At 40.4% G+C, this 26,330-nt stretch overlaps 1 protein-coding gene across 2 annotated transcripts in view; it reads left to right on the top strand.

Moving 5' to 3' along the window:
* Positions 1-25,906, top strand: part of LOC109925977 (probable 2-ketogluconate reductase) — a 40,525-nt gene extending 14,619 nt beyond the window's left edge. Inside the window, exons 2-6 of one of the 2 annotated variants that reach the window (XM_048606017.1) lie at positions 4,503-4,881; positions 7,826-7,997; positions 21,275-21,453; positions 23,484-23,580; positions 23,700-25,906. In XM_048606017.1, coding sequence (XP_048461974.1) covers positions 4,506-4,881; positions 7,826-7,997; positions 21,275-21,453; positions 23,484-23,580; positions 23,700-23,856 — 981 coding nt within the window. In that variant the 5' untranslated portion in view covers positions 4,503-4,505 and the 3' untranslated portion in view covers positions 23,857-25,906. The remainder of the gene's footprint in view (positions 1-4,502; positions 4,882-7,825; positions 7,998-21,274; positions 21,454-23,483; positions 23,581-23,699) is intronic. The other variant, XM_048606021.1, reaches the window with a different exon arrangement.
* Positions 25,907-26,330: the final 424 nt, after the last annotated feature.

The following is a 26,330-nucleotide window of genomic DNA, read 5'->3' as shown; positions in this document are numbered from 1 at the left end:
CCTTCTGAAGAATCTCCATGGATGCCAATGTTTTGAATGTGCCACTTGCTACCATGTGGTGAGTCCTCACCACAAGTCATGTTATAAGATCCATCAGGTGAATTTGCTACCACCATCCCTCTTTCGTGGTAGCGAGATTGAAGGTCGAGTTGATCTAGCGAGAGAGGAAGACCATGTGTTCTCTGACAAAAGGCTGTCAGAAAGAAGAAGCTTATTACATTGTTACAATAGATACAAGTTACATTGGGATAATAGACAGTCTAAGTCACAATGGGGGAGACTTCAATGCTGGGTCTTACTCGCTGGAGATCTGAAGCTGTTCACTGCCCAAGTTAATGAGACAGCATATTGGACAATGTTTAGTGCATTCCTCCGCATTTATCCTTTCAGATCTTTACAACCTTAGACATTTTAAGCTTCTTGAGATCATTGTTGGAGCTACACCTATCAGACAAGTGGAGAGTATTCCATCACCCTTCTGATTTGTGCTTCATAGATGGTGAATAAGCTTTGGGGAGTCACTCACTCGAGGATTCTTACTGTATTTATGGCTGATCCAGTTAAAATTCTCATTAGTGTAATGCTCATTCTTGTAGATGGTCATTGTCATTTGTACGTAGCAAGTACTTGCTACTTAGCAGCTCAAGCCTGCCAGTTGTCTTTGTTGCATATGGTTTGGGTTGCTTCAGTATCTGCAGACTCATGAATGGTGCTGAACATTTTCTGCTGACGATACCCTTATGAAGGGAAAGTCATTGGTGAAACAGCTGAAGACAGTTGGATCAAGGACTGTTTTTAAATGATTAATGGTGTCAGTTGATAATTGTTTGAGCTTTCTTCTCAACCAACAGGTCTTGCCTTACTCTAATGGAAAGAAAAAAACTTGCCCTGCATTTTAGCCCTAATTCAGCACCAATAATGTCCTTTATCATATTGAAACATTGGCATTTTTGTCAATTTGTCTTCATCAACTTTGCCATTTCTGGAGACAAAACAAATGTCTACTTTCTTTTGTGATTTTCTTCACTAGCAATAATCTTGCTTACTGTTCACTGCAAAATGGCTGGTGTAAGGGACCATGGGATTATTAGTATTACTTAATCTTGTCATGAGTTGATGTGGAGAGCAATGAAATGTGGAATGGGAATGGAATGGTAATTGAATTAGATTTATTGTCACATGTACTGACATGAGTGGAATGAAAGTTTACAAGTCGCCACATACGGCGCCACCTCAGGTACCAAGGTACAGACTCTTGAGAACAAATTCTTAAGAAAAAAACTTAGAAAAATGAGGAGTCCAGCGTTCCAGACCTTAAAGTACAAAATCATAGTAATCAAGTAGGAAAATAAATAAGTTCTGAATAACAGTCCTTCCACATAATAATTAAATTTATAAAAAGAGAACTTAAGACCAAAGTCCATTTCATGGCTCTGGGAATGAGGACCCAACCCCGCATTGAAATCCTGGGCTAGACCCACCACAATGCTGAAGCACCATGATGCTTAGTTTGTAAATTGCTGCATAAAAATAGGGTTCTTGTGCTATCTTTTGCCAATATCCTTACTCCGTGTGCTCTGGTTACCTTTCCTTTAGCCAGCAAAAACAGTTTCTCTTTAGTCCTGTTATCAAAAGTCTGCATGATCTGAAGCAACCTTTATTAAAAAGCCCTGAGAGTGTCTCAGAAATTTTTGAAGGGCAGATGATAGGCCTGGAAAATGACATGAGGAAGCCCTGGCTTTATAAACAGAGTATAATTCTCATTTGATGGTATAATGAGGTGTGGATTGAATAGTCATTAAGCCCATCTGGAACAGATTTATTGAGTAGGAGTTTAAGCACAAAACCTCAGTTGTTACCTTGACGTTGTCAAAAAAGCTTAATGTTCTTAATCAAGATATGTAAAAATCCCCAATTTACTCATTTGATAGTGACGTTAACAGAAAACCATACGCCTTGTTTCCCATCCCTCATCTTATGCATTTAGTCAAAGCCCGCTGTCGCTATCCCTGACTCATTCTGACATTTGGTGCAAACTTGTTGTTGTCTGACAAAGCAAGGAACCTTGTCCTGTATCTTTATCACTTTGTCCATATTCAGTCAGCCCTTCATTTGTCATGAACTGGTCCTCATCATCAAATATGTATATTGGACAAAGTGTATGTTGTGAACTGCAAAGTTTTTGCACTCATTTTTAAGAAAAAGCACAGAATTCTCATAGCATAGAAGGTGGCCACTCAGCCCATTGTGCCTGCATTAGTTCTATTACCTGGTGCCAATCTCCTGTCACTTCCCTATATCGCTGCACATCATATCTATCCAAATAATCATTCAGTGCTCTCTTGAATGCCTCCGTTGAACCTGTCTGCACCACAATTTCAGATGGTGCATTCCGGAGGAAGTGGTAGAGGCAGGTACAAAAGCAACACTTAAAAGGCATCTGGATTGGTATATGAATAGAAAGGGTTTAAACGGATATGGCCCAAATGCTGGCAAATGGCACTATGCTGGTGATGACAAGTTGGACCGAAGGGTGTGTTTGCATGCTGTATGACTGTATAACTACTTATTGCATGAAAGATTTTTCTCATGCATGCTTTCATTTGAATTTCACTTTCATTTTATGCTGCCTTATTCTTTTCTATATTAGAAATGGCAACTTCTCCCTATATACTCTGTCCAATGCACTCATTAATTTTAAAATATGGATCAAATCTCCTGTCAACATTCTTCTCTCCAATGAGAACGGTCCCAATTTCAGAAACAGTCACACTTAAGGATGAATAGTATACCAGAGAGATGAACCATTCATAGAGATCCCGTTTTCCATGTGCATAGATCACTGAAAGTTGCCACCCAGGTTGATAGCGTTGTTAAGAAGGCATACAGTATGTTAGGTTTTATTGGTAGAGGGATTGAGTTTCAGAGCCATGAGGTCATGTTGCAGCTGTACAAAACTCTGGTGCGGCCGCACTTGAAGTATTGCGTACAGTTCTGGTCACCGCATTATAGGAAGGATGTGGAAGCATTGGAAAGGGTGCAGAGGAGATTTACCAGGATGTTGCCTGGTATGGAGGGAAGGTCTTGTGAGGAAAGGCTGAGGGTCTTGAGGCTGTTTTTGTTAGAGAGAAGAAGGTTAAGAGGTGACTTGATAGAGACATACAAGATGATCAGAGGATTAGATAGGGTGCACAGTGGGAGCCTTTTTCCTCGGATGGTGATGGCTAGCACGAGGGGACATAGCTTTAAGTTGAGGGGTGATAGATATAGGACAGATGTCAGAGGTAGGTTCTTTACTCAGAGTAGTAAGGGCGTGGAATGCCCTGCCTGCAAAAATAGTAGACTCGTCCACTTTAAGGGCATTTAAATGGTCATTGGATAAACATATGGATGATAATGGAATAGTTTAGGTTAGATGGGCTTCAGATTGGTTTCACAGGTCGGCGCAACATCGAGGGCCGAAGGGCCTGTACTGCGCTGTTATGTTCTATGTTCAGCTTTATTTTTTTTTTTTTTTTGAAACCACAAGTTTAAGCACAATCCTTATTTTCCAAAGTTAGCTTCGGATGAGTTAGCTAAATCCAGATGCCTGCTGAGCAGTATATTCATGGGAAATTTTCTTTTTCATTATCAAGAAGCTGACTTAGCTAACTCATTCCATGTGTCATGAATTCAGCAAATTGGTCACCAAATGACACATGTTGGGTGGAATCTCCTGCCTATTGTAAAGTTTCATAAATCAAATCCATTTCTGAGCCCCATCCCTGTCCAGGTCAGGGATATCTGACAGTTGGAATCTTCGAGGAGGTGGAAAATAAATAGGCTGCCTCCAAATTCACTATTCAGTGAAAGAAGATGGGCGGGCCCCCAAGGCAGGAGACACTTTAAGAATTAGATTTGCAGCACTGGGAAATGGAAATTCCATTGGCAGAGGTGGAGTTGTTGAAGTAGTTAGGGAAGTGAGGGTGTCTCAAGATGGAGGCACTCGGAGCCTGTCTAATATTTTTAAAAATGCAAGTCCTGCAGCTCGAGGTTCTGTCTTTTGAAGTTTGGTGGCATCTTCTCAGTAATTGATGGGAAGTCTTTACAATGATCCAGCTTGTTGCCAGAAGGCTGCCTTTAAGCTGCATTTGGCCTTCCTACACAACAGGGTGAGGTGCAGGGGTGCTTGTTAGTGGTTAGATCCCAGAGTTTTCAAGAACATTACTGCAACTGGTCCTTGCATTGACCTACCAAGAGTATGGCCTCTGTGACAATGATGCCACCTCTTGCAAGAGAGCTTGTGTGGGATTGTTCCATCCAGAAATGCAGATTTCCATTTTGTCCTTGACTTGACTCTAAACCTGTTTCTGTATGTCCAGGAGGTTTCAACATGTTGGTGGGTCAATTCAGTTTAGTGCTCTGCCTGCATGATGCAATAGAAGTGAAGAATTGAGAAGAAAATCTAGCAATATAACCAACTAATTTACAGAATAACATCTTTTATTTCTGCTCCCCCACAGACAATGAATGATCAGGCTCATGCTTTAATTTCTACAGTAAGTGATACACATGGTATCCCAGCAAGGTTTGCAGAACTCATCAAGAAACATTTCAAAATCATCTGCTGTGAAGAATTCCTGAAAAATGAAAAAGAACTTGCTGATAAAATCCAAGTTATTTTTGAATGGGAATATTGTCCCACAATAAATGAAAAGCTTCTGAAATCTCTACCATGTTTGAAGGCCATTGTAAATCATGGAGTTGGTGTGGACCATCTTGACTTATCCCTGATCCACAGTTTCGGTGTGAAGGTGGCCAACACTCCTCATGTGGTGGACAATGCTACTGCTGAAATGGGCATGACCCTAATGTTGGCATCTGCCAGGAATATATTGGAAGGTAAGATAAGGGCTGAAAATGCCAACTATTTTGGCAAAACGGACATCAGATGATATGGAATCTATAACTTAGAGCTTCAAAACCAAGGAAGGAGTAGAGCATATTTTAATAAACATTAAAATTAACATATATATTAATCAGAAAATACAGGTTGAAATTATTAAATTGTGCACCACAGAAACACACTGTCATGTAGACTAACTGCACTTAATGGCTGTTCAAAAGTTTTTTTCCTCATCTGTTTTTGAGCACGACTGGTCAGTGCTAGAGTTGGTGAGTTGAGGAAATTTTTTAGTCTGTTTTTGAAAATCTAAACTTGCTGAAATCTAACATTTAACTGAAAGTTACTGTGTAAATTTCAGGGACTGGAGTTAGGCAGAGGTATGCAAATTATCCACTGTAGGACTGCTAGGTTAGTAAATTAAGGAAGCTGGTTTGAATCTTTTTTGGTAACTGGGGCTCAGCTATCTGTTTGGTTTCAGAACTATTACACACTACATCTCAGTGCAATTTGAACGGAATGCTGAATTGATGGAGTTAGTGGAAGGAGGTGCTCCTTTAGCTTTTTTCGCATTTTCACCCTGTAGAAATTCCTCATTTTTACTCATCCCTTATATATCCAATTTATAGTTAAATGAGAAAGAACTGATTTGTTGGAAGTAGGATTACTCATCCTTACACCTCCTAGTCTCCAGTTTATAGCAAATAATGCTTAAGTTCTATAAGATGAGGAGTCCGACTTCGGATGGAGAACTGTCTACAGTTCCCAGCATCTCACTTCAAGAAGGATGTTAAATACATTGGAAAGTGTGCAGAAGAGTTTTACAAGGATGTTTGCAGGGACAGGAAACTTCAGTTATGAAGACAGACTGGTGAAGTTGGAACTGTTGTCCTTGGAAAAGAGAAGACTTAAACAAGATTTGATAAGTTTTCAAAAGTTACAAATGTCAATTGTGAAAAATTTCATTCTCCTAAAAGGATCAAAATGAGATGTCACAGATATAATATAATTTACAAAAGAACCAAATGTGCTGTGAGGTAAAAGCTTTTTCATACAGTAAATTGAGGGTCAGGAGTGCACTGCCTGGTAGTGTGGTCAGTTTCAATTGAAGCAAGGTTTAGATGATTATTTACATAAAAACAATAAATGAGGTTACGGGAAAAGGCAAAGAGAATGGCAGTAAGTCCTAATACTCGATCAGTGAGCTGGTCCAGATCCAATCAGCCAAAAAGCTGCCTCCTGGCTGCGTAACAATTCTGATTCTCTAATTCATGCAAAAGGCCGAATTTAATGTCCTTCCAGGTTGCAACATCTGAAGCAAACTGTTGTTTGACTGGTTGGGAGGGTGCAGGGTGGGAATGCAGCAATCTCCATTTCCTCATAACCCCACTGAAGTCTGCACTGCAAGGTTTGAGAGCAGCTGTCCTGCTTAGAGCCCAGTTAAGTGAGCAGCTTATGCCGCATAAAAGGGTCTCATCCAGCCACTGCTCCAATTGCAGGAAAAGACCTGTGGCCCAAACTGCAGCCTGGCAGCTTTGACCCTGCAGGTTGCTGGAGGTGAAAGGAAAGATGCTTCTTTTACTGGTCCCTGGTGCCAATTGGAGGCCCTTCCACCTAAGACAGTTTTCCCTCCTCACATCCACCTTTCCCCTGGACCTTATTAGTCAAGACCCCACCTCTGTACACACACACCAGGGCCTGCCTGAAATGCCTGGAAGTCAGTATCCGTCACTGAACATTTTCTCCTTGCCTGGCTGCAGTACTGGCAATGCCCACCACAATGGACGACACCCACAGCACTGTTGAGCTCCTGGCCTTCACTGGTTGACCACTCTGAGACATCTTCTTGGAAAGAGGCAGTGTATCGGGTGTAATAATCAAAGATCTACAGGCTGTAAAAGCAGGGCAATTTAGCCATGTCCAATCTCACTGTCAGCATTTACATTGCAAAGAGCTTGCCCTCTGAATAATCCAGCCCATTTATTGTTAAAAAAAATCTTAAATCTGCATTCATTGCTATAATTTATCATCTGCTTTCAGTATTTCTTACAGGCTTTGTTGATAAATTGTGAATTCCTACGTGGCATAAATTTTTTTTATAGGTAAATGCTTTTTAAAATGATATTGTAGAATTACAGTAAGTTACAAAGCCTTCATGACAGGAGAAGAAATGTACCATGTAAAAATATGTAAACATGAAAACATTGGGTCGCTTATCTGATTAAAATTATTCACTTCTTAAAGTTCCTGTTTTCATAAAGATAATATCTCAAAACTGAATTCAATAGAATTGACTTGAATTTAAAGAGGCAGTTCACTCAGACTGGACATCTTAGCATATGGGGTCACTATATTTGACAAATCCAATTGTTTCTCTTCTGGATGTGGTACTTTACCCATGCAGTAGGCATTTATAATGCATAGATTATAAAGGGAAAGCCTTTACATAAGCCCCTAAGAGTTACTGAAAATTGATGTTTAGTTAGCATGACTACCTGCAGGTTATAGATTAGTAATATCAGATTATTGTACACATGTCTTCCTTGGTGTTCATCTAATGCCAGCTTATGTTTGGAGGATGCAGTTTGTTGATGCTACAGTGCTGAAGATTTGCATTTGCCTTCTTAATTTAGTTGCTACAGGTATAAAAGTTAATTAAGTCCAAAGAGCACTGTGGTGGCATTGCAACAGACTGTTGGCCAATTTGTTGCCAGACTAGGAGGGATGTTTGTACAATATTGGCCTTCAATATTCACCTTCTTCCAGCTTCTGAAAAGCATTCTGTTGGAACGTTAACTCTGAAATGCTAACTCTGTTCCTCTCTCCACAGGTGTGTGACCTGCTGAATATTTCTCAGTTTCTGTTTTCATTTATGAAAAATATTTATTTGTTAGCTATTCAACACACCAATTGCTCCTGTCTACCTTGATTTTAAAATTTTAGGTCAGCAGATTTCAACTTCTCCAGACACTAAAATTTATCCTTTGAATTGGTACGGAGCCGAGGTGACTGGAGCTACTCTTGGGATCATTGGAATGGGACGGATTGGATACAAAGTTGCTCAAAGAGCCAAAGGATTTGATATGAAAATTCTGTATCACAACAGGAACAGGAGGTAGGATTTGTGGGAGGTTCCAACTAAAGATCATTTTATAACAGTGCATTGATATTATCTGTTAATAGTATTTGAGGTGCATGTTGTCATACTAGCACATTAATCCCCAGACACAGCTTTTTACATGCTCCCTGGATGGCCAGGACAGGATTGAATGGGAAATGAGGATCTCAAGAATCAAGATCCTATGTTATGACTGCCCTGCCATATTTATAATGATGATTGAAACCATAGATAAAGTTCCCCCACAAGAATAGATGGAGGCTGATTAGGAATTCAAAAAGTGCAGCCTGATTCTGTCCCTAAGCCCCTCAAGAAATCCATGGCTTTACCCAGGTTATTGGGTCATCTACCCAGGTTATTGAGACAGTGGCTACATTGGAAACATAAATGGCAGCAAAGGTACAGAATTCATGTTGGGGTTTGAAGAAACTGGGTTTAATCTTCTTAATGTTTATGTCCCAGATATAGCTCAGTATTAGCACACTCGCCTCTGAGTCAGAACATACTGGGTTCAGGTCCCACTCAAGAAAATGTAGGTTGTTGCACCAATATAGAACTCGGGCAGTGCTGCATTATCAGAGATGCCATGTTAAATCAAGGCCCCGTATCAGGTGGGGGTTTAAATATCCTTTGGTATTTTTTCTAAGAAGAGTTAATGTTCACCCCTGAAGCAACGTAGAAAACTAAATTAACTGCTTCTTACCACATTTGTTTGTGATTCTTGCTCTGCACACATTGGTAGCCATGGTTCCTATGTTACAATTGTGACCACACTTCAAAAACAGCTTGATTGTCTGTAGAGTACTTGGGTTGTCCGAATGTTGCAGCGGCAATAATGTAAAGACACACACTTTATTTCTGACTGGTGAAGGTCCAAGATTGGATGTTGGATAGGCAGTCTGACAATGCAGACGCAGTGAGGGTAATAGAGTTTTAAAGTTGTGTACCATCATTCACGTGGAAGCTGGTTCCATGCCTTCGGATGTTGTTAGTAAAAGGCAGTATGTACATAAGGAGAGGGAGCAGCAAGAATAGAAGCAGGAAGCAGGCCCATCCCATATACCAACATGTGGAACATCAATGAAACTTAAAAAAGCTATATGACAATTTTTAAAAGTAACTTTGTTATTTAAAGTTGGGCTATTCATGGATGGTAGAATGGATACTTAAAAATATTTAGTTTGGTGACAAATTCATTTTCAGCTGTATTAATTATTTCAGACAAAGTGAGACGGAAAACAGGAAATTACAAACCAATCAGATTAACATCTGTCATAGGGAAAATGATAGAAGCTATCACAAAACGTTATAGCAGAGTATTTGGATAAGTTCAAGAATAATCAGGCAGAGGCAATATGATTTTGTGAAAGGGAAATCATGTTTGACCAACTTCTTGGATTTCTTTGAACAGTTAATGCATGATTGGATAAAGGGAAGCCAACAGATGTGCAGCACTTAAGATTTCCAGAAGATATTTGATAAGGTATCACATGATCAGTTATTGCAGAAAATACAAGCTCACTGTAGACGGTAACCTATTCGCATAGGTAGAAGACTGGTTGGCTAACAGGAGGCAGACAGTATGTATAAACAGGAATGATGAAACCTTAGGAATTGATGCTGGGACCTCAACTGTTTACAATTTATATAAATGACTTGCATTAAGGCACCCAAGGTACGGTTGCCAAATTTGCTGATGACACAATCATAGGTAGGAGAATAAGTTGTGAAGATGTCCTAAGGAGGCTACACGAAACTGTATGTAGGTTGGGTGAGTGGGCAAGAATGTGGTAAAATGCAACAGTGTCGATTTGGTCAAGAAGAATAAAACCTCAAAATGATGCAAGGTGATCTGGGTGGCCCCATGTATGATTAGCAAAAGGTTAATGTGAAGATACACCAAGTCATTAAGAATTGCATGTTACAATTTATCGTGAGGGAAATTGAATACAAAAGTCAGGAGGTTGTGCTTCAGTTCTGCAGTACACTGGTTAGACTACATCTTGCGTACTGGTCCAATATTGGGAATCTTTTTTAAAGAAGAATGTAAATGAATTAGAGGCTGTTCAGAGGCAATTTACCAAGTTAATACCTGGAATGGAAGGTTTCTCTTATGAGAAAAGGTTTATAGGCTAGGCTTGCATGCACTAAGGTTTAGAAGAAATGAAGGACTTGATTAAAACGCATAACATGCTGAGGGGTGTTGACATGGTGGATATAGGGAGAATGTTTCCTCTTACGAGAGAATTTATAACTAGGAGTGACTGTGTGAAGCTCAGGGGTCACCCTTTCAAAACAGCATTGAGACTCTGAGTCGTGAGTCCCTGAAAATCTCTCCCTAAGAAGGTAGTGTAAGTAGAGTCAGAGAAGTCTGCAGTAGACAAAAGAGGCCTTTACGCCCATAAAGTCTGTTCCAGTCAAAAGCAACAACATAACTATTCTGGGATAGTAGGAACTGCAGATTCTGGAGAATCTTGAGAATAACAAGGTGTAGAGCTGGATGAACACAGCAGGCCAAGCAGCATCAGAGGAGCAGGAAGGCTGATGTTTCGGGCCTAGACCCTTCAGAAAATAAACTATTCTAATCCCTTTTTCCAGCACTAGGCCAACAGCACTATATGCCTTGGCATCACATGCACATCAAATGTTTTGAGGGTTTCTGCCTCTACCACCCTTACAGGCAGTGAGTTTCAGATTCCCAACACGATATTTCCTTCACATCTGCTCTAAACCTCCTAAACCTCCTGACCCTGACCTTTTAACTATACCCTTGATTATTGATTCCTCCACTAAGGAGAGATGTTCCTTCTCGTATAATCTGTTTATGTCCCTCCATAATTTTATACATCTCAATCACGTCCCTCTGCTCCAAGAATACAATCCCACTTTATCCGATCTCTCTTAAATAAAACTCTCGAGCCCATGCAACATCCTCGTCAATCTCCTCTGCATCCTGTCCAGTGGATTCCAGAACTGCGCACACATACTGCTGTAGCAGAAGCAACGTTTTTGAATAGTTCGTGTAACCGCTCTATGCCTCAGCTAATAAAGCCAAGTATCCCGTATGACACCTTAGCCACTTTATCAACCTGACCTGTGATTTTTAGGGACTAGTGGACATGTACATCGAGGTCTGGATGATCCTTGGTACTTCTGAGGGTCATACTGTTCATCATGTATTCACTTGCCTTGTTTGTCCTGCCCAAGTGCATCACCTCACACTTATCGTCATTGAATTCCATTTGCTATCTGACTTGCCCATCTATATCAACCCAACACAGATCCCGGTGGAATCCCACTGGCCATGGGTTTTCAGTCATGATGACAGCCCTCACCCATCACCCTCTGCTTGCTGCTACTCAGCCAATTCTGGATCAATCAGCCATATTTCCTTCATTCCGACTGGCTCTTATCTTCCTTGTTGGTCTCCCATGTAGGACCTTATCAAAAGTCAGGCTGAAGCCAAAGTAGACTACACCAAATCTATTGCACTTGTCTGTACACCTGGTCACTTCTTTGAAAACTTATATCAAGTTGGTCAGATAGGACCTCCCCTTAACAAAACCATGCTGACTGTTCTTGATTAATCCCTGCCTCTCCGAATGCAGATTAATTCTTCTGTCCCTCAGAATTGCTTCCAATAGTTTCCCCATCATTGAGTTTGTACTGATTGGCCTATACTTTTCTGGTTTATTCTTTGCTCTGTTTTGAATAACTGCACCACATGGGTGTTCTCCACTCCCCGGCACCTCTCGTGAGTCCTAAAATCTTTTTCCAGGTAGATGTAGGTACAATCTCATTAAGAAAGGGTGAGATGTTATCTCCTGTAGATGGGAATGTGGATTTGAGGTTACTGTTAGGTTAAGTATAATCTAATTGACAGAGCAAGCATGAGAGGCTGATTGGCCTACTACTTCTAACTTGTGTGTTTGTATATTAATAAATATGGTTTTATAAATTTGAGAAATTATAATTCTTAAATACATCAAAGAATATTCTTAATGAAAGAAAATTATGGCTGTTCTGAAACACTGTCCAATTGCACTCATCTAAAATTTTATGTTTTTGATTACAAAAATGACCTTGACCTGGAAATTGAACCATAAAATCAATTCGGAGAACTTGAGCAGATTGACGATTCCTGTGAAAGTAGAACTTTATGCATAGCTAGTCAATTATCATAGTAACTACAATACCTTAAGTATTGTATTGTAGCACAGCAGCAAGTGCAAATTTAAGTTTGTATTTATCATTTCAAGGCACTTTTCGTGCTAACGATGATGTGCTGGGATATTTTTAAGTTACTGGGCCAAAGGAGATCACTGGAGACAATAAAATAATTACTGTGGAAATTAAAAGAAAATGCACATATATATCACCTTGCCACATCCTAAGGCCATCCCAAGTGACTTCTAATGACTGGGGTATTACTAGAAAATGTCAGATAGTAGGAACTGCTGATGCTGGAGAATCTGAGACAACAAGGTGTAGAGCTGGATGAACACAGCAGGCCAAGCAGCATCAGAGGAGTAGGAAAACTGACGTTTTGGGTCTCGCCCCTTCAGAAGGACGTTCAAAAGATGTTAGGCATCAGAGTTCAGTGAGTGAGTGGGAGGAAGGAAATCGGTATTAGGAAAATGGTGTTGGGCAAATTGATGGGATTAAAGGCTGATAAATTCTCAAACACGTATAATCTACATCGAGTACTAATAGAAGTAGCCCTCGAAGTAATGGATGCAAAGGTGGTCATCTTTCAAGATTTTACAGACTCTGGAACGTTTCCTGTGGATTGGAGGCTAGCTAATATAACCCCGCTATTTAGTAAAGGAGGTAACCAGAAAACATACAGACCGGTTAGCCTGACATTGGTAACGGGGAAATACGAGTGTCCACTATAAAACATTTAACAGCAGAGCACTTGAAAAACAGTGACAGGATCAGTCAGCATGGATTTACAAAAGGGAAATTGTGTTTGACAAATCTACTGGAATTTTTCAAGAATGCAACCACCAGTGTTCATTAGAGAGAGCCAGTGCATGTAGTTCACTTTGATTTCCAGAAGTGTTTCAGTAAGGTCCCACTCGAGATTAGCTTGTTAAATTGAAGTGCATGGATTGGGGATAGTGTATTGACACGGATAGAGAGCTGGTTGACAGACATGAAATAGAGTAGGAAGAACAGGTCTTTTTCCGTGTGACTAGTGGAGTACTATAGAGATCAGTGTTTGGACCCCAGCTGCACTCAATATATATTAATGATTTAGATGAGGGAATTAAGCATAATATCTTCAAGTTTGCAAACAATTCAAAGCTGGGTGGCGTGGTAGCCTTTGAGGAGCATGCAGAAAAGCTTCAGTGTGGTTTGGACAAATTGAGTGAGTGGGCAAATGCGTGGTAGATGAAGTGTAATGTGGATGAATGTAAGGTTATCCACTTCAGTAGCAAAAACAAGAAAGCAGATTATCTATCTGAATGATAGATTGGGAAAAGGGGAAGTGTAATGAGACCTGGATGTCCTTTTACACCAGTCAGTGAAAGTAAGCAGGCAGTGAAGAAGGCAAATGGTATGTTTGCTTTCATAGCAAAAGGATTCGAGCACAGGAGCAGAGATGTCTTGATCTTGGTGAGTTCACACCTGGAGTACTGTGTACAGTTTTTTTTGTCACCTTAACTGAGGAAAGATGTTCCAGCGATGGAGGGAGTGCAGACTGATTCCTAGGGTGGCAGAACGGATATATGGAGAGAAACTGAATCTGCTTGATTATTCACTGAAATTTGGAAGAATGAGGGGGGCTGAACAGGGTCAACACTGGAAGAATGTTCCTAGCGATTGAGGAGTCCAGAATTGGGGGTTACAGTTCTAGCATGTGAGGTAGGCCATTTACGACAGATGAGATACTTCTTCACCCAGAGAGCCTGTGTAATTCTCTACCACAGAAAGCAGTTGATGCCACAACATTGAATGTTCTCAAGAAGGAATTAGATATAGTTCTTCGGACTAAAGGAATGTTCTTTGGGCTAAAGTAATCAACAGGTATGGGAGAAAGTAGGAACAAGGTACTGAGTTGGAGGATCTGTCATGATCATATTGAATGGTGGACCAGGCTTAAACAGCCAAATAGCCTACTCCTCCTATTTCTGATGTTTCTAAGCCCCAGATATGTGTCATAACATGTATGAACAGGCTGATTTTAAAAAAAAAAAACTCTCGTATCTTTCCCTTTTGTTAATGTAATTCTTTAATTTAAATAGGTGATAAGGCAGTGGTTTTAGAAGAAAAGGCCATGTTCTTAGCTCATCACTGTATGTAAATAAGTTGTGTGTAAATAAGGTTGTGTTTTAAAGTTCTTGTGCTGCAATGATAGTGTCCATACCTTTTGAGCTGAAAGGACTGAGCTTAATACTCCCCTGCATAAGATGTGCCATAACACACTTGAACAGGCTGATTAGAGTCATAGTTGTACAGCACAGAAACGGGCCCTTAGGCCCAACTTGTGCATGCTGACCGAACTGGTCCTATTTGCCAGCATTTGGCCCATATCCCTCTACACCTTTTTCCTATCTATGTACCTGTCCAAATATCTTTTAAATGTTGTAATTGTACCTGTCTCTACCACTTCCTCTGGCAGCTTGTACTCTACATGCTCCACCCTCTGTGTGAAGAAGTTGTCCTCAGATGCCTTTTAAATCTTTCCTCTCACCTTAAACATATGCCCTCTAGTTTTGGACTCCTCTACCCTGGGGAAAAGACCTGATCTATATCCCTCATGATTTTATATATCTCTAAAAGGTCACCCCTCACCCTCCTATGTTCTGGTGAAAAAAGTCCCAGCTTTTGTAGGCTGTGCTTATAACTCAAACCTTCCAGTCTCAGTAACATCCTTGTAAATTTTTTTTTGCACCCTTTTTGGTTTAATAACATACTTCCAATTGCAGCGTAACCGGAATTGTACGCAGTACTCTAAATGTGGTCTTAACAGTGTCTTCTACAGCTGTAACATGATGTCCCAACACCTATACGCAATACTCTGACCCATGAAAGTAAGTGTGTCAAACGCCTTCTTCACCCTGTGTACTAGTTACGCACTTTCAAGGAATTATATATCTGAACAGCTCGCATTTATATGAAAAATATAAAAAGTTGAGTTTTTGGGAGGGTCTATTCCTGCTCCTCTTTTCTATGTTGCTACAGATCAGACTCCATCAGCAACAAACAATGACCAAATAATTTGGTATTTTACGGTTGCTGGTTGAGGTAAGAATGTTGCCAGGGCATCATCAGTCCCTTTGCAAATAATGCATCCATTTGAACAAATAAATTTACTTTTACATATCAGTATAAAAAACAGCACATACCAATGCAGCACAGAGTATGGCTGGAATGTACAAACTTCTGAATCAGCTTGTTATTAACTGAGCCAAGATGATGTCTTTTTAGGCATTTGGGTTAAGTGGAACAGTGGTCTACCAAGTTAAGCAGTGATTTTTTAAACAGATAAACATGAAATGTCAGCATAAAACTTAATCACAGTGGAAACCAAAGGTTGCAATTCCAGAGGGATAGAACACAAAATAAAAGATTTGCAAAAAATCAAAGCCTACTCAGCTTAAAAATTGTTCACTTCCAATTTTAGTATTCAATATTAAATCAGGTGTAATCCCTTAACTGTACAAGGAATATGAACTGATAACACCCTTTTTAAAACAATAATTCAATTTTAATTTTGGAACATTGGTGCTTCCTTTTCTTCTTAGTACACTATTATTCACATAATATAAACATGAATGTGTTTGTTTATTGCTTTGTGGCAGTCCCTGGTACAGGTTCTTGGTCTAGCCCAGGGCTTGTGCAAACCTAAGGGTTGGAGTCCAGAGCGAAGTTTCTAAGATTGATTGATTGTGCGATCACTGTCGCACATCGCTATCAACCTTCAAAAGAACTGGGTCACTGTTTGACCAGATGTTTATTTTGAGTGATTCTGATTTGGATGTTGCTAAGCAACTTAATTGTTCCAAACAGGTGGACTTTCCAGGGTGTGGACTCCTGGATACCAGCCTGTGAGTTCTCTTATTCAGTTTAGGTTTAGTGAGACTTGTTTGCTGTCTCGAGTCCACGTACTGGCAGCAACTACAGCAACTTGCCAGCCTGGCTTCTGAAGAAAATTTTAACCATTGTGGCCAAGTTTTGTTGTAGGTTGACATAGACTCCCTCTGTTCAGGATATGCAATTGCCTTCACTCAATTGGTGTTTTCCCAAGCTCAGTTGGACTCACAAGGGTGTTCACTTCCATTGGAAGACCTGCAACACACATGCTCCACTTGCCATATTTTCCAATGATAAAGCTAGTTGCGGTGCCTGTTTGAAGTCCAGTTGGACTTCATCTAGTCAGTACTCTTGCATAGTTACATCAATAATCCCATATATCAAACAGCATCTCACTAAGTAATAAACCAAAATCACATGCCTCTGCCATTCTTCAGACCCTAGTCAAAATTCCCGAAACGGTTTCCCCAGTTCTCAAATTGCTGTGTAAAACCAATAGCATCTCAGAATTATTAGACGCTTGGAGCCAGAATATTCCTTGACTAAATCCATCAACCCTTGAAAGGTTTTAGTATCTGGTCCCTCAGGGAAAGTCAAGCTCCTAATAACTTAAAGCTGCAGGCCCACAAGCTGTCAGGAGAATTACATGTTGGCTTTCAATGTCATTTGTCCAGAAAAAATAACACATTCTTTCCACATACTGGGCCTAGTCTTTGATGGCAGGATTGAACAAGTCAAGTTTCCCAAATGATGCCAGAAATGCTTACCCCAACTCAAAGACCATTGCAAGTGAATTTCTTCAGGAGCATGCTTTTCTTTCATCGCCACTGAAATAACTCCAATGAGGCCTGTTACGAATGCACTGTGCAACACATTGGCTCTGTGGTTAGCACTGCTGCCTCACAGTGCCAGTGGCCTGGGTTCAATTCTGTGTAATGTTTGCACATTCTTCCCATGTCTGTGTGGGTTTCTGAGTGCTCTGACTTTCTCCCACAGTTCAGAGGTGCTGGTTAGGTGGATTGGCCATGCTAAATTGCCCATAGTGTCCAGCGATGTCAAGGCTATGCGGACTAGCCATGGGAAATGGAGGGTTACAGGGATAGGGGAGGGGGATGGGATGCCATTCGGAGGGTCTATTTGGACTCAATGAATGGCCAAATGGCCTACTTCCACACTGCAGGGATTCTACGATTTATTTACACATGACTGATCCAGCTTGCTCAGAACCAGCTCTGTGAACAGGATGCCTGACACTCCTGTTCTTATCTGTCAGCCAGGCTCCCTGATTGGACCAGATTAACAGCCCCAGTCAGGAAACTCATTGTATGAGGTCCACCTGGCTGACCTAATTACAATTACTACAGTGCACACAAAATTGCAGCACCTCATGGTGTAACGTTTTGTTTCATGTTGCTTCAGGTACATTTGCTAATCATCCTTTAAATCTGTGGCCTTTTTGTTACTGTCCTTTCTGCTGCTGAAAGCAGTTTCTCCTTATTTATCAAAACCTTCCATGATTTTCAGTACATCTACCAATCTCAGTTTAACCTTCTCTACACTAAGTAGAATAATCTCAGTTAATTTCTCCCAGCTCTCCATGAAAATGAAGTTCTCATCCCTGATAGCATTCTAGTAAAACTTTTCTGCATCTTGTCTCAGACTTAAACTGCAGTACTCAAAATTTCCGAGTGGAAGCCCAAAGTTGTCATAAACACTTCGCACAGTATCCTTGTTTCTGTACTCTATGCTTCTACTGATAAACCCGAGAATCCCATAAGCTTTTTAAATGGCCTTCTCAACTTTTACTGCTCCTGAGGTGCAGGGACAGAAATCATAGATCCCTGACTCTGCCCCTGGTCTGAGCACAGCGGGCCCCCTTGAGCCCTGAGCCTCAGTTATTGGGTCTTCATGCATTCATCTCCATTCTCTTCTCTTCTCGTTTTATTCCATATTATTCATCAATTCATCACTTCCCACTTCAAGGAGTGTTAACTGACTGGAGATAAGACTTCCAGCACTCAGTCAGAAGGAGATCTCACTCGACAAGCTGTCAGCTAACTGAGTGACCTGCAGCTCTGTACTCCCAGCATTAGTGGCCAACACCAGAACAATAAGCAGACTCAAATTCCAGATCCTGGTTTTCAGGATTAGGTAAGTGCAGGTAGTGCCATAGCAGGAGGGAACATTCAGCCTGGACAAGTGTTGAGAAAGGGATGGGGATCTGAATGGAGAGGAAATATCCATCTGAACATAGGCTTTGAGGGGGACATTTGATGTGGAAAGGAGATCATGGAGGGAGGTGCCCTTCTTCCTGGCCGAGGTCTAATGAGGTGACTTGCTGAATTTCCATTTCTGCCCCTGAACTCCTGCGAGCTGGACAGGGAACAGCCCTTAAACAGTCATGGCAAGGATGAGTGGGAGAGCCAGGCCTTTCCCATCCCACTGTGATATTGTTGGTAGGTTGGGGGAGTGGATGGATGGTCGGAGAGCTTTGGGACATTTTAAGCCCTCCCTCTACAGTTGCAAACCCACTGACGTGGGCCTTCAAAATTTTGCACCTAAATTCTTCCCATAAGTGAGAACCATTTCTCCATATCCATCATGTCAACCCACTACGTAGTTTATAAAGGTCCTTTTTTGTTGATGTAATCTTATTCATCTCCTCTCACCAGAAAGTACCTTTACTCCTGATCATTGTGTTATCGGGCATTTAAGCCATTGGAATTCTCTACAATGTAGAATTTTGATACTCATCTCCAGCAAATCATCGCTTCACTGAACTAAGAAGCTATTCAGATGTTATTCCAAACGTTAGTGTTTTCCCAGGTCACCTTGATATGGCTTGGTGAGCTCCTGGTAGAGGCATTGATTGTCCTTCTTGTTCATCGTCATTGTAATCCTTAATCTTCCCAACACAACAGTAACAAACCCAACTGTCCCATTATGATGTCCAGTAAACCAGAGAAAAGCTGATGAAAGAAGCACAGAAGATTTTTGTGAACATTAATGAAGAAAATTGACGTCAATACAAGCATTGAAATGATGAAAATTGGCATGTTTTGTTGATATAATTTAATGTTGGCCCATCCATGATATACAACATCACAGATCAAAAAGAACATTGCTGAGGTTTTTCTCTTGTTCTGAATCAAATAAAGCTGTTAAAGAAAGCTTAGTTAACCTGTACCTAAATACGAGGAGCTAGTCAGTGCTTTATGTGAATGGTTTTCTCCAAAAAGTTCAGAGAACCCTTTTCTCCAGCCATGTGCTCATTGAAAACGTAAAATTAATGAGGAAAAGAAAGTGACTGATCCACATATATTTTCTATTTTATGATTTTCATGTTTTAATGTCATGACATTAAAACATCCTGTCCACAAAAAACTGACCATGACGCTGCAGAAGAAAACTGAGAATCTTGTTTACTAATTAATCTCTGAACATCATCCATCTCTGACCAAATTTATAACACAGACAAAATGGGCTCACATTGGCTCTGTTTACCAAATTCAAAGCTGATAGATGCGAATGAGCGAATCTGGTTCTACTGGCTTTAAAACAGAATAAACATAGATTAATAGTACAAAAATAAAGTTGCTGGAAAAGCCCAGCAGGTCTGGCAGCATCTGTGAAGGAAAAAACGGAGTTAAGCCAGTTCTGAGGAAGGGTCACCAGACCCAAAACATTAACCCTGTTTTTTCCTTCACAGATGCTGCCAGACCTGCTGGGCTTTTGCAGCAACTTTGTTGTTGTTCCTGATTTACAGCATCTGCAGTTCTTTCAGTTTTTATACAGATTGATAGTACTTATGGGCGATTGGAAAAATTAAGCACCCGAGGTCATTTAAGTTTATTGTAGTTCAGTGAGCAGAATAATCCATGAATGGGCAAGGAAATTTTTCAAGAGTGGTTTCAATGTGTTTTGCACCCTTCGTAAAAGAAGAATTTAGAAAAATAGGCAAGACTGAAAATAGTGAAGCTTTAGGCCAGCATAGTGACTCAGTGGTTAGCACTGTTGCCTCACAGTGCCAGGGACCCAAGTTTGATTCCATCCTTGGGCAATTATCTGCGTGGAGTTTGCGCATTCTCCCCATGTCTGCATGGGTTTCCTCCCACAGACAAAAGATGGATTGGTCATGCTATATTGACCATAGTGTTCAGAAATGTACAAGCTAGGTGGATTGACCATGGGAAATGAGGGATTTGAGGGACAGGATAGGATAGGGTTGGGGGGAGGGGGTCGGTCTGGGTGGTGATGCTCTTCAGAGGGTCAGCGTGGACTCGATGTGCTGAATGGCCTGCTTCTGCAGTGTAGGGATTCTATGACCCTATTCTATTGGTAGACGATTGTTGACCTCACACTCATAAACCAGGGTTAGTGAACAGTTAACATTTTTCCCGCTTGCAAATGAAACCTCATTAGTGTAACTTCTGGACCCAGGCATCATCCAGACTTTGAAATGTGATTAAAGAAGAGATTTCATGAGAACGTTTAATCAATTATGAAGGCATTATACAGAACTTTCAAGACCTCTAAGCGTAAAGAATGTAATCTTGAATGTGAAATAAGTGAAAAGTGAAACTTACAAGAGGGCTCAGAGAAAATTCAATGTTCAATTTGCAAAAGGCTCTTCTGATAAAGAAGGATTTAACCTAAGATCCTTCGTATTTTGACTTGCTGTTGAAGATTAGAAGCAAACAGTTTTTACTTCCTGAGTAGCTGCATGTTATTTTATATTCTTTCTTTGAAAGTTTGTGCTACAGATATTGTACTGTATTCCATCAATAAATGTAACTCTCTGTTAATGAGCATGTTTGATTAACCAACATGACCTTTTCCTGCACGTGCTGTATCATTAATATTTTACTGAAGTTGTATCCTCTCCTTTCTTCCTACCTGGATTTTGTCAAGTGAAGAACAGTACTGCACCACAGTACCCCAACTGTGTTTGAATTGAAGTTCCAAATAAACATTACAGTACCCTGGTATTTTTCTATTTTAGCAAAGGAATTGAGAAATTGTCACTATGGAACAGATGATCTGAATTTGAAGGTTTCAATTTAATGCCCCTTAGAAGGCACACCATTGGCAAAGCTGGATAGTGAAAAGATTTATGAAAAAAATGGGGGTGATTTTTCACAGAATCATTAACGAAAAACGAAAATGTATACCAGGTTCTAAAAATTCACTATCTTTATAATAATTATAACACTTGCTTCATCCATCTGTAGGACTGAGGAAGAAGAGATGCTGGTTGGGGCTTGCTACTGTGCAAAAATCGATGATCTCCTCCAGGAGTCAGATTTTGTCATGATAGTAGTAAACCTGACTCCTCAAACTACCAAAATGATTGGAGAAAGAGAACTTAGACTAATGAAACCCAATGCCACTCTCATTAATATCTCCCGCGGTAAGGAAATATATATATGTGATTGCTTGTTTTGCAATGTGTTATGACAAAGTTTCTTATTTAAAAGGTTTCTGATTGTATAATTGTATTAAATCTTACATAAAATGACACATTTCTAACTCAAAAAATCATCAAACACTTAATTTTTTGGACTGGTTGACAGGATTCCATGGTTTATATTCTTCATAGGTGCACTTATGGATTCGACTGATCAATGGTTTCAACCATTAGGTCTCTGGGGAGCAGTTATGTGATTATGTCAGCTAAAATTGCTGTACCTGTTGCCTTTCATAGAGGCTACCTTTCCTAATTATTAAGAATCAAACAGGACTGGCCAAGACACTTCTTGTATATGAGAACATGTTACAGGGCTTTCCATGTGCCAGTAAAATGCATTGGTCTTCTAACAGAGTGGACTACCCATTGTCAAGGAAAGGTCAACATTACAGCATAGTATATAACATATATGAATTTTCATTGACTGAGCACCATGTATTTAGAAAAGGCAATTCACAGAGGCATAATCAGACAAAGACAAGTATGATTTATGAAGGGAGTTTTAAGGTGGGAGCTTATAGAAAGACGCTGAGCTGGAGGAATGTAAGAACCAAATTTCAACACTTGGACCTGATTAGCAATTGGACAGGTTCTGAGGAACAACCATAAGTGGTGGGGAGGCTAAACAGAACAGCAGGATGTCACAAAGGTACAGAAGGAGAAAAGCATTAAAGAATGAGTATCTGAAATTTGGGGGACCGTGGGTCACTGTAAGAAAGCTTAGGTTGGGGAGATGTGTGAGCAGGATCTTTCAGAATAGAAGAGAGCGAGTTGCTTTTGATGCGTTGAAGCTAAGTGGAGAACTGGAAGCCATTTAGAGAGCATTGGAATGTGTATGGAGGTAACTAAAGCCTGCATAAGAATTTCAGAAGAAAATGCACTGAGTAGAGGCAGAGGCAGATGATACTTTGTCACATCATCCAGCAGGAGTTCACGGTCACACAAGGGGCTTCATGGATTGAGATTTGTGCACACAGCTGACGGCATCACCTCCAGTCAGAGGGAACCTGGATGAAGATCCCTAATGTTTGAATACCTCTGTGCACAAAGTTTAACAGCCAAAAAGGTGTCCACTAGTGGCTGTGCCAGAGAGGTGGCACCTTCAGAGGGAGTCAATTCTGTAGGATGTCTGGGAAGTATGCATCATACAGGCCTTTGCACTAGGCCTTTCAGGGGCCTGTAACCTTCATTGTTACCGTCTCTAAAAGCCCTCTGAGGTGTGTGTGCTGCAGCCTGCCCTCTCACAAGTCAAGCCATTTAGCCTGCATTCTCCAAGTGTTCTTGCGACCATTTTCATCCCATTATACACTTGCAATTTCCACATGGAAGGCTATAGTGAACACTCGTCCTCCAGTGTCTCCTAGCCTGACCGTGTTGGTGAGCCCTCAAATATTCACAGCCACTTCCCAGTGGTCTATATTCCATCAACCTAGAAGGATTCACACTTCCACCAGTCTAAATCCAACCCATCTGCATTCACCCACAGCTGCCACTCAGGCCTAGGCACATGAAGTGAACATACCTGGTGTTGTCATTTCATGGTCCTACCTCTTCAAGCCACAGTATTACTGGCTTGTTCTAACCTAAACTGCGATTAAACCAAACTGCCTTTTCCAGGGAGAGACAAAATAGACACAAATCAAAAAAATGGCTGAGAAGATAGTGGTTACCTGAACCAATTATTTGCTTTTTTGCCCCACAGATGTAAGAGTTTTTTTGAGTTATTGAATTCTTTAAAATTTTAACATTACAGATGTGTATCAGATGTAATATGTTTTCCTGATTGACATTTATTTCAATTAAACAAATAATATGGCCTTCATGATTGCAGTAAAACATTCTTGGGATAAATTCACTCAAAAGAAATGTTGCTAAAACTGTATAACTTTATACTTTGCATGCATATTTAAAATCTGTGTTCCACATAGAGTAGAACATGCAGTCAAGTTGATAGAGTTGTTTGATATCCCAAGGTGGAGTGATTGATCAGAATGCTTTGGTGAAAGTGCTTCAGAATGGAGTTATTCGTGCAGCAGCACTAGATGTCTCTGAACCAGAGCCCCTTCCGAGGTATGTTGTCACATTCATTTATTCAAATTATCAAAAGATTTCATTTGAAAAGTACAAATCTATAACCTAGGTACAGAAACCCATTTGACATCGCAACTGTCTCGTGCTTTTTCTAAAAGGAATCATCCTTTACTACACTTGCCAAATGTCATTCTGACTCCCCACCTTGGAACTGCCACTGAAAAGACGAATCGTGAAATGATGGAGAGAATGATTGAAAATGCTTGGGCTGCTGTTCGTGGTCTTCCAATGCCTCATGAAGTGCTACTGTCATAATGGGTTTCAGCAGAAGAGATTTAGTGATTCTTTGATTCTAGTACATTGCAGTAATGATCACCTCAGCCTCAGTTTATTCAAAACAAGAGTTTTAACAGCTATAGTGAAGAAATAAGGTTTCTATACCCTATGGTCACTCCAAATAATACTGGGATATTCCTTTTCCCTCCTTTCCTATTAATTCATAGAATTCAAGCCAACTCTCACAGAGAAGCACAAGAGTCTTCATGCAGACACGACAAGAATTGACTTAACAAGTAAAACGTTGTGATCCTACTTCTGCCCACCGAAGCTTTATTCATCAGACCCAGCACAGGGACAATACTGAGACATACCTCTGTTCATTGAAATATCAGCACAGCCTGGTGATGAGTAGACAGCCCCTTGACCTACACTCCATTTTCACCTTCCCTCCCACCCCCCCCAGACATCCCTCATCTCCTCACACCCCTGAGCCCGGTCGTCCAGTATCCATGATAAACTCTCGACCTCCATAATAACACTGAGAAATCCTTGGGAAAGTGATAAATCAGATAAAATTTAAAAAAACTTGAATGTCTCTTGAAAACCATGATCTCTGAACAATTCAAAATTTGTAAATGTAAGAAAGCTCATATTCTGTTTGACCATTGTGAGAACTACCCCTGCTCAGCAGAATCAAATTGTTGATTTGAAAGTCAGCCAACTGTTCATAGCGAGATTCCATTGAAGAACTGGGTCAACAAACTTTCCTAGACTGAATTCTGTAAAGTCTTTGAAGACAATCAGAGGCCCAGACATTTGTCAAAGCTTTAAAACTAAGCAAATGGATCAACTGAACTTCAAGGAAACCATCAAAAGCTCTGGACACATTTCTCACTGTCAGGTCAAAGATTTCACAGTGGTACATATGAAGGTAAGAAGTAGGAGCAAGAGTATGCCTCTCAAACCTGCTCCACCATCCATTACATTGTGGTAGATGTCATCGTGGCCCCAACTTCACATTCCTACCTACCCGGATAACATTTGACTGCCTTGGTGGTCAAGGGAGTACAACAGTTCTATAACCCAGATTAGCACGTTATCCAAGGATGATGCACTCCAATACTTCTGAAGACTTTTTCCATTTTCACTATAATGTTAATTCCTTCATCAGCTTGCCAGATGTCAGAGGTTGACAACCTGGCAACCACAGAATTTAATGATCACTCTCCTTTCTGACACAAACTGCATTACCACTCACAGCATTGATTATGCCCATTTCTAATACAATGTAATAGATATGAATTAGACAACATCTTTTGTTGGACGTTTTGTACAATTCCCACCTCCAAACTGTGGTTCCGTACAATTTGCAATACCTGACTTACACTGCTCTCCAAAACTGGCCCAATTCCATCAAAGTTTTGGAAGGTTTGAAAGAACCACTTCTGCAATTGTGCTTACAAATTCAGGGCAATAGAGAGAGAGCTCCATACCTATGCCCTTAACCCGCACCACTGAAAATTCATACTGTTGGGAATCCCAGATTCAAGTCCTACACACCTCAATGCACTTCAGCCACACATAAGGGCTGGAAAATCCAGCGTACTGTGCTGCGTGATCTAGGGTGAGATAGTCGTCAGAACTGGCTGATGGTATCCTATTTCAAATTATTTGGCACTGATTAAGTTCATAAACATGAAAAGAAAGTTCCCACACTCCAGAGATTCACAATGGCCAATAGCCAGTACTTTACAGTGTAAGAAAATTGATTTTAACTGCTTCAGCAAGATTTTGTCCCATTACCCAATTTTATCCCAGAGATCATACTTGCAGATCAGCACATCAACTGTAAATTATAGTCTTTTAGTTGATAACGTCCTGAGAAAGTTAATTAAATTTGGTACAAAATATGTTTTACTGAATAGATTAAATTATACAGATTATGAATGAACTGTAAAGGCTGCAGTATGATATTTAATTTTTGATAACATTGTAATTGGATTAGAATATAATTGTATATTTTCATTAATGTTACGGTGTGCAAAAGTAAACTGTGATTAAAATGCCTCATGTAAAAATCAGAACAAAAACATTGTACATTCATGTAATATATGATGTAGAGACTCACTAAACCGGATCTTGCTTTGGGTAGAACTATCTTTAAGATTCTTGCGATGATTTGAGGCTCGGGTTATGGACGAGGTTGTTGGCTTGCTCGCTGAACTGGCTGGTTATTGTACAGATGTTTCATCACCATGCTAGGTAACATCAGTGAGGCCTTCAATGAAGTGATGTTGTTCTACTCCGCTTGTTATTTATATGATCTGGTCTGATAAGTTGGGTTGTGTCATTTCCAGTTCTGTTCTGCATGGGTTTGTACATGGCATCTAATTCCACATGTTTGTTGATTGCATTACGGGTTGAAAACCAGGCCTCTGGGAATTCCTATGTGTGTCTGTGGTTGACTTGAGCTAGGATGATCACGTTGTCACAGTTAAATTGATGGCCTT

The sequence above is a fragment of the Rhincodon typus genome, chromosome 2 (genome assembly GCF_021869965.1).
Source record: "Rhincodon typus isolate 14 chromosome 2, sRhiTyp1.1, whole genome shotgun sequence".
Classification (NCBI taxonomy): Eukaryota; Metazoa; Chordata; class Chondrichthyes; order Orectolobiformes; family Rhincodontidae; genus Rhincodon; species Rhincodon typus.
The sequence above is the reverse complement of the archived record's forward strand: the minus strand, read 5'-3'. Positions and strand labels throughout refer to the sequence as shown.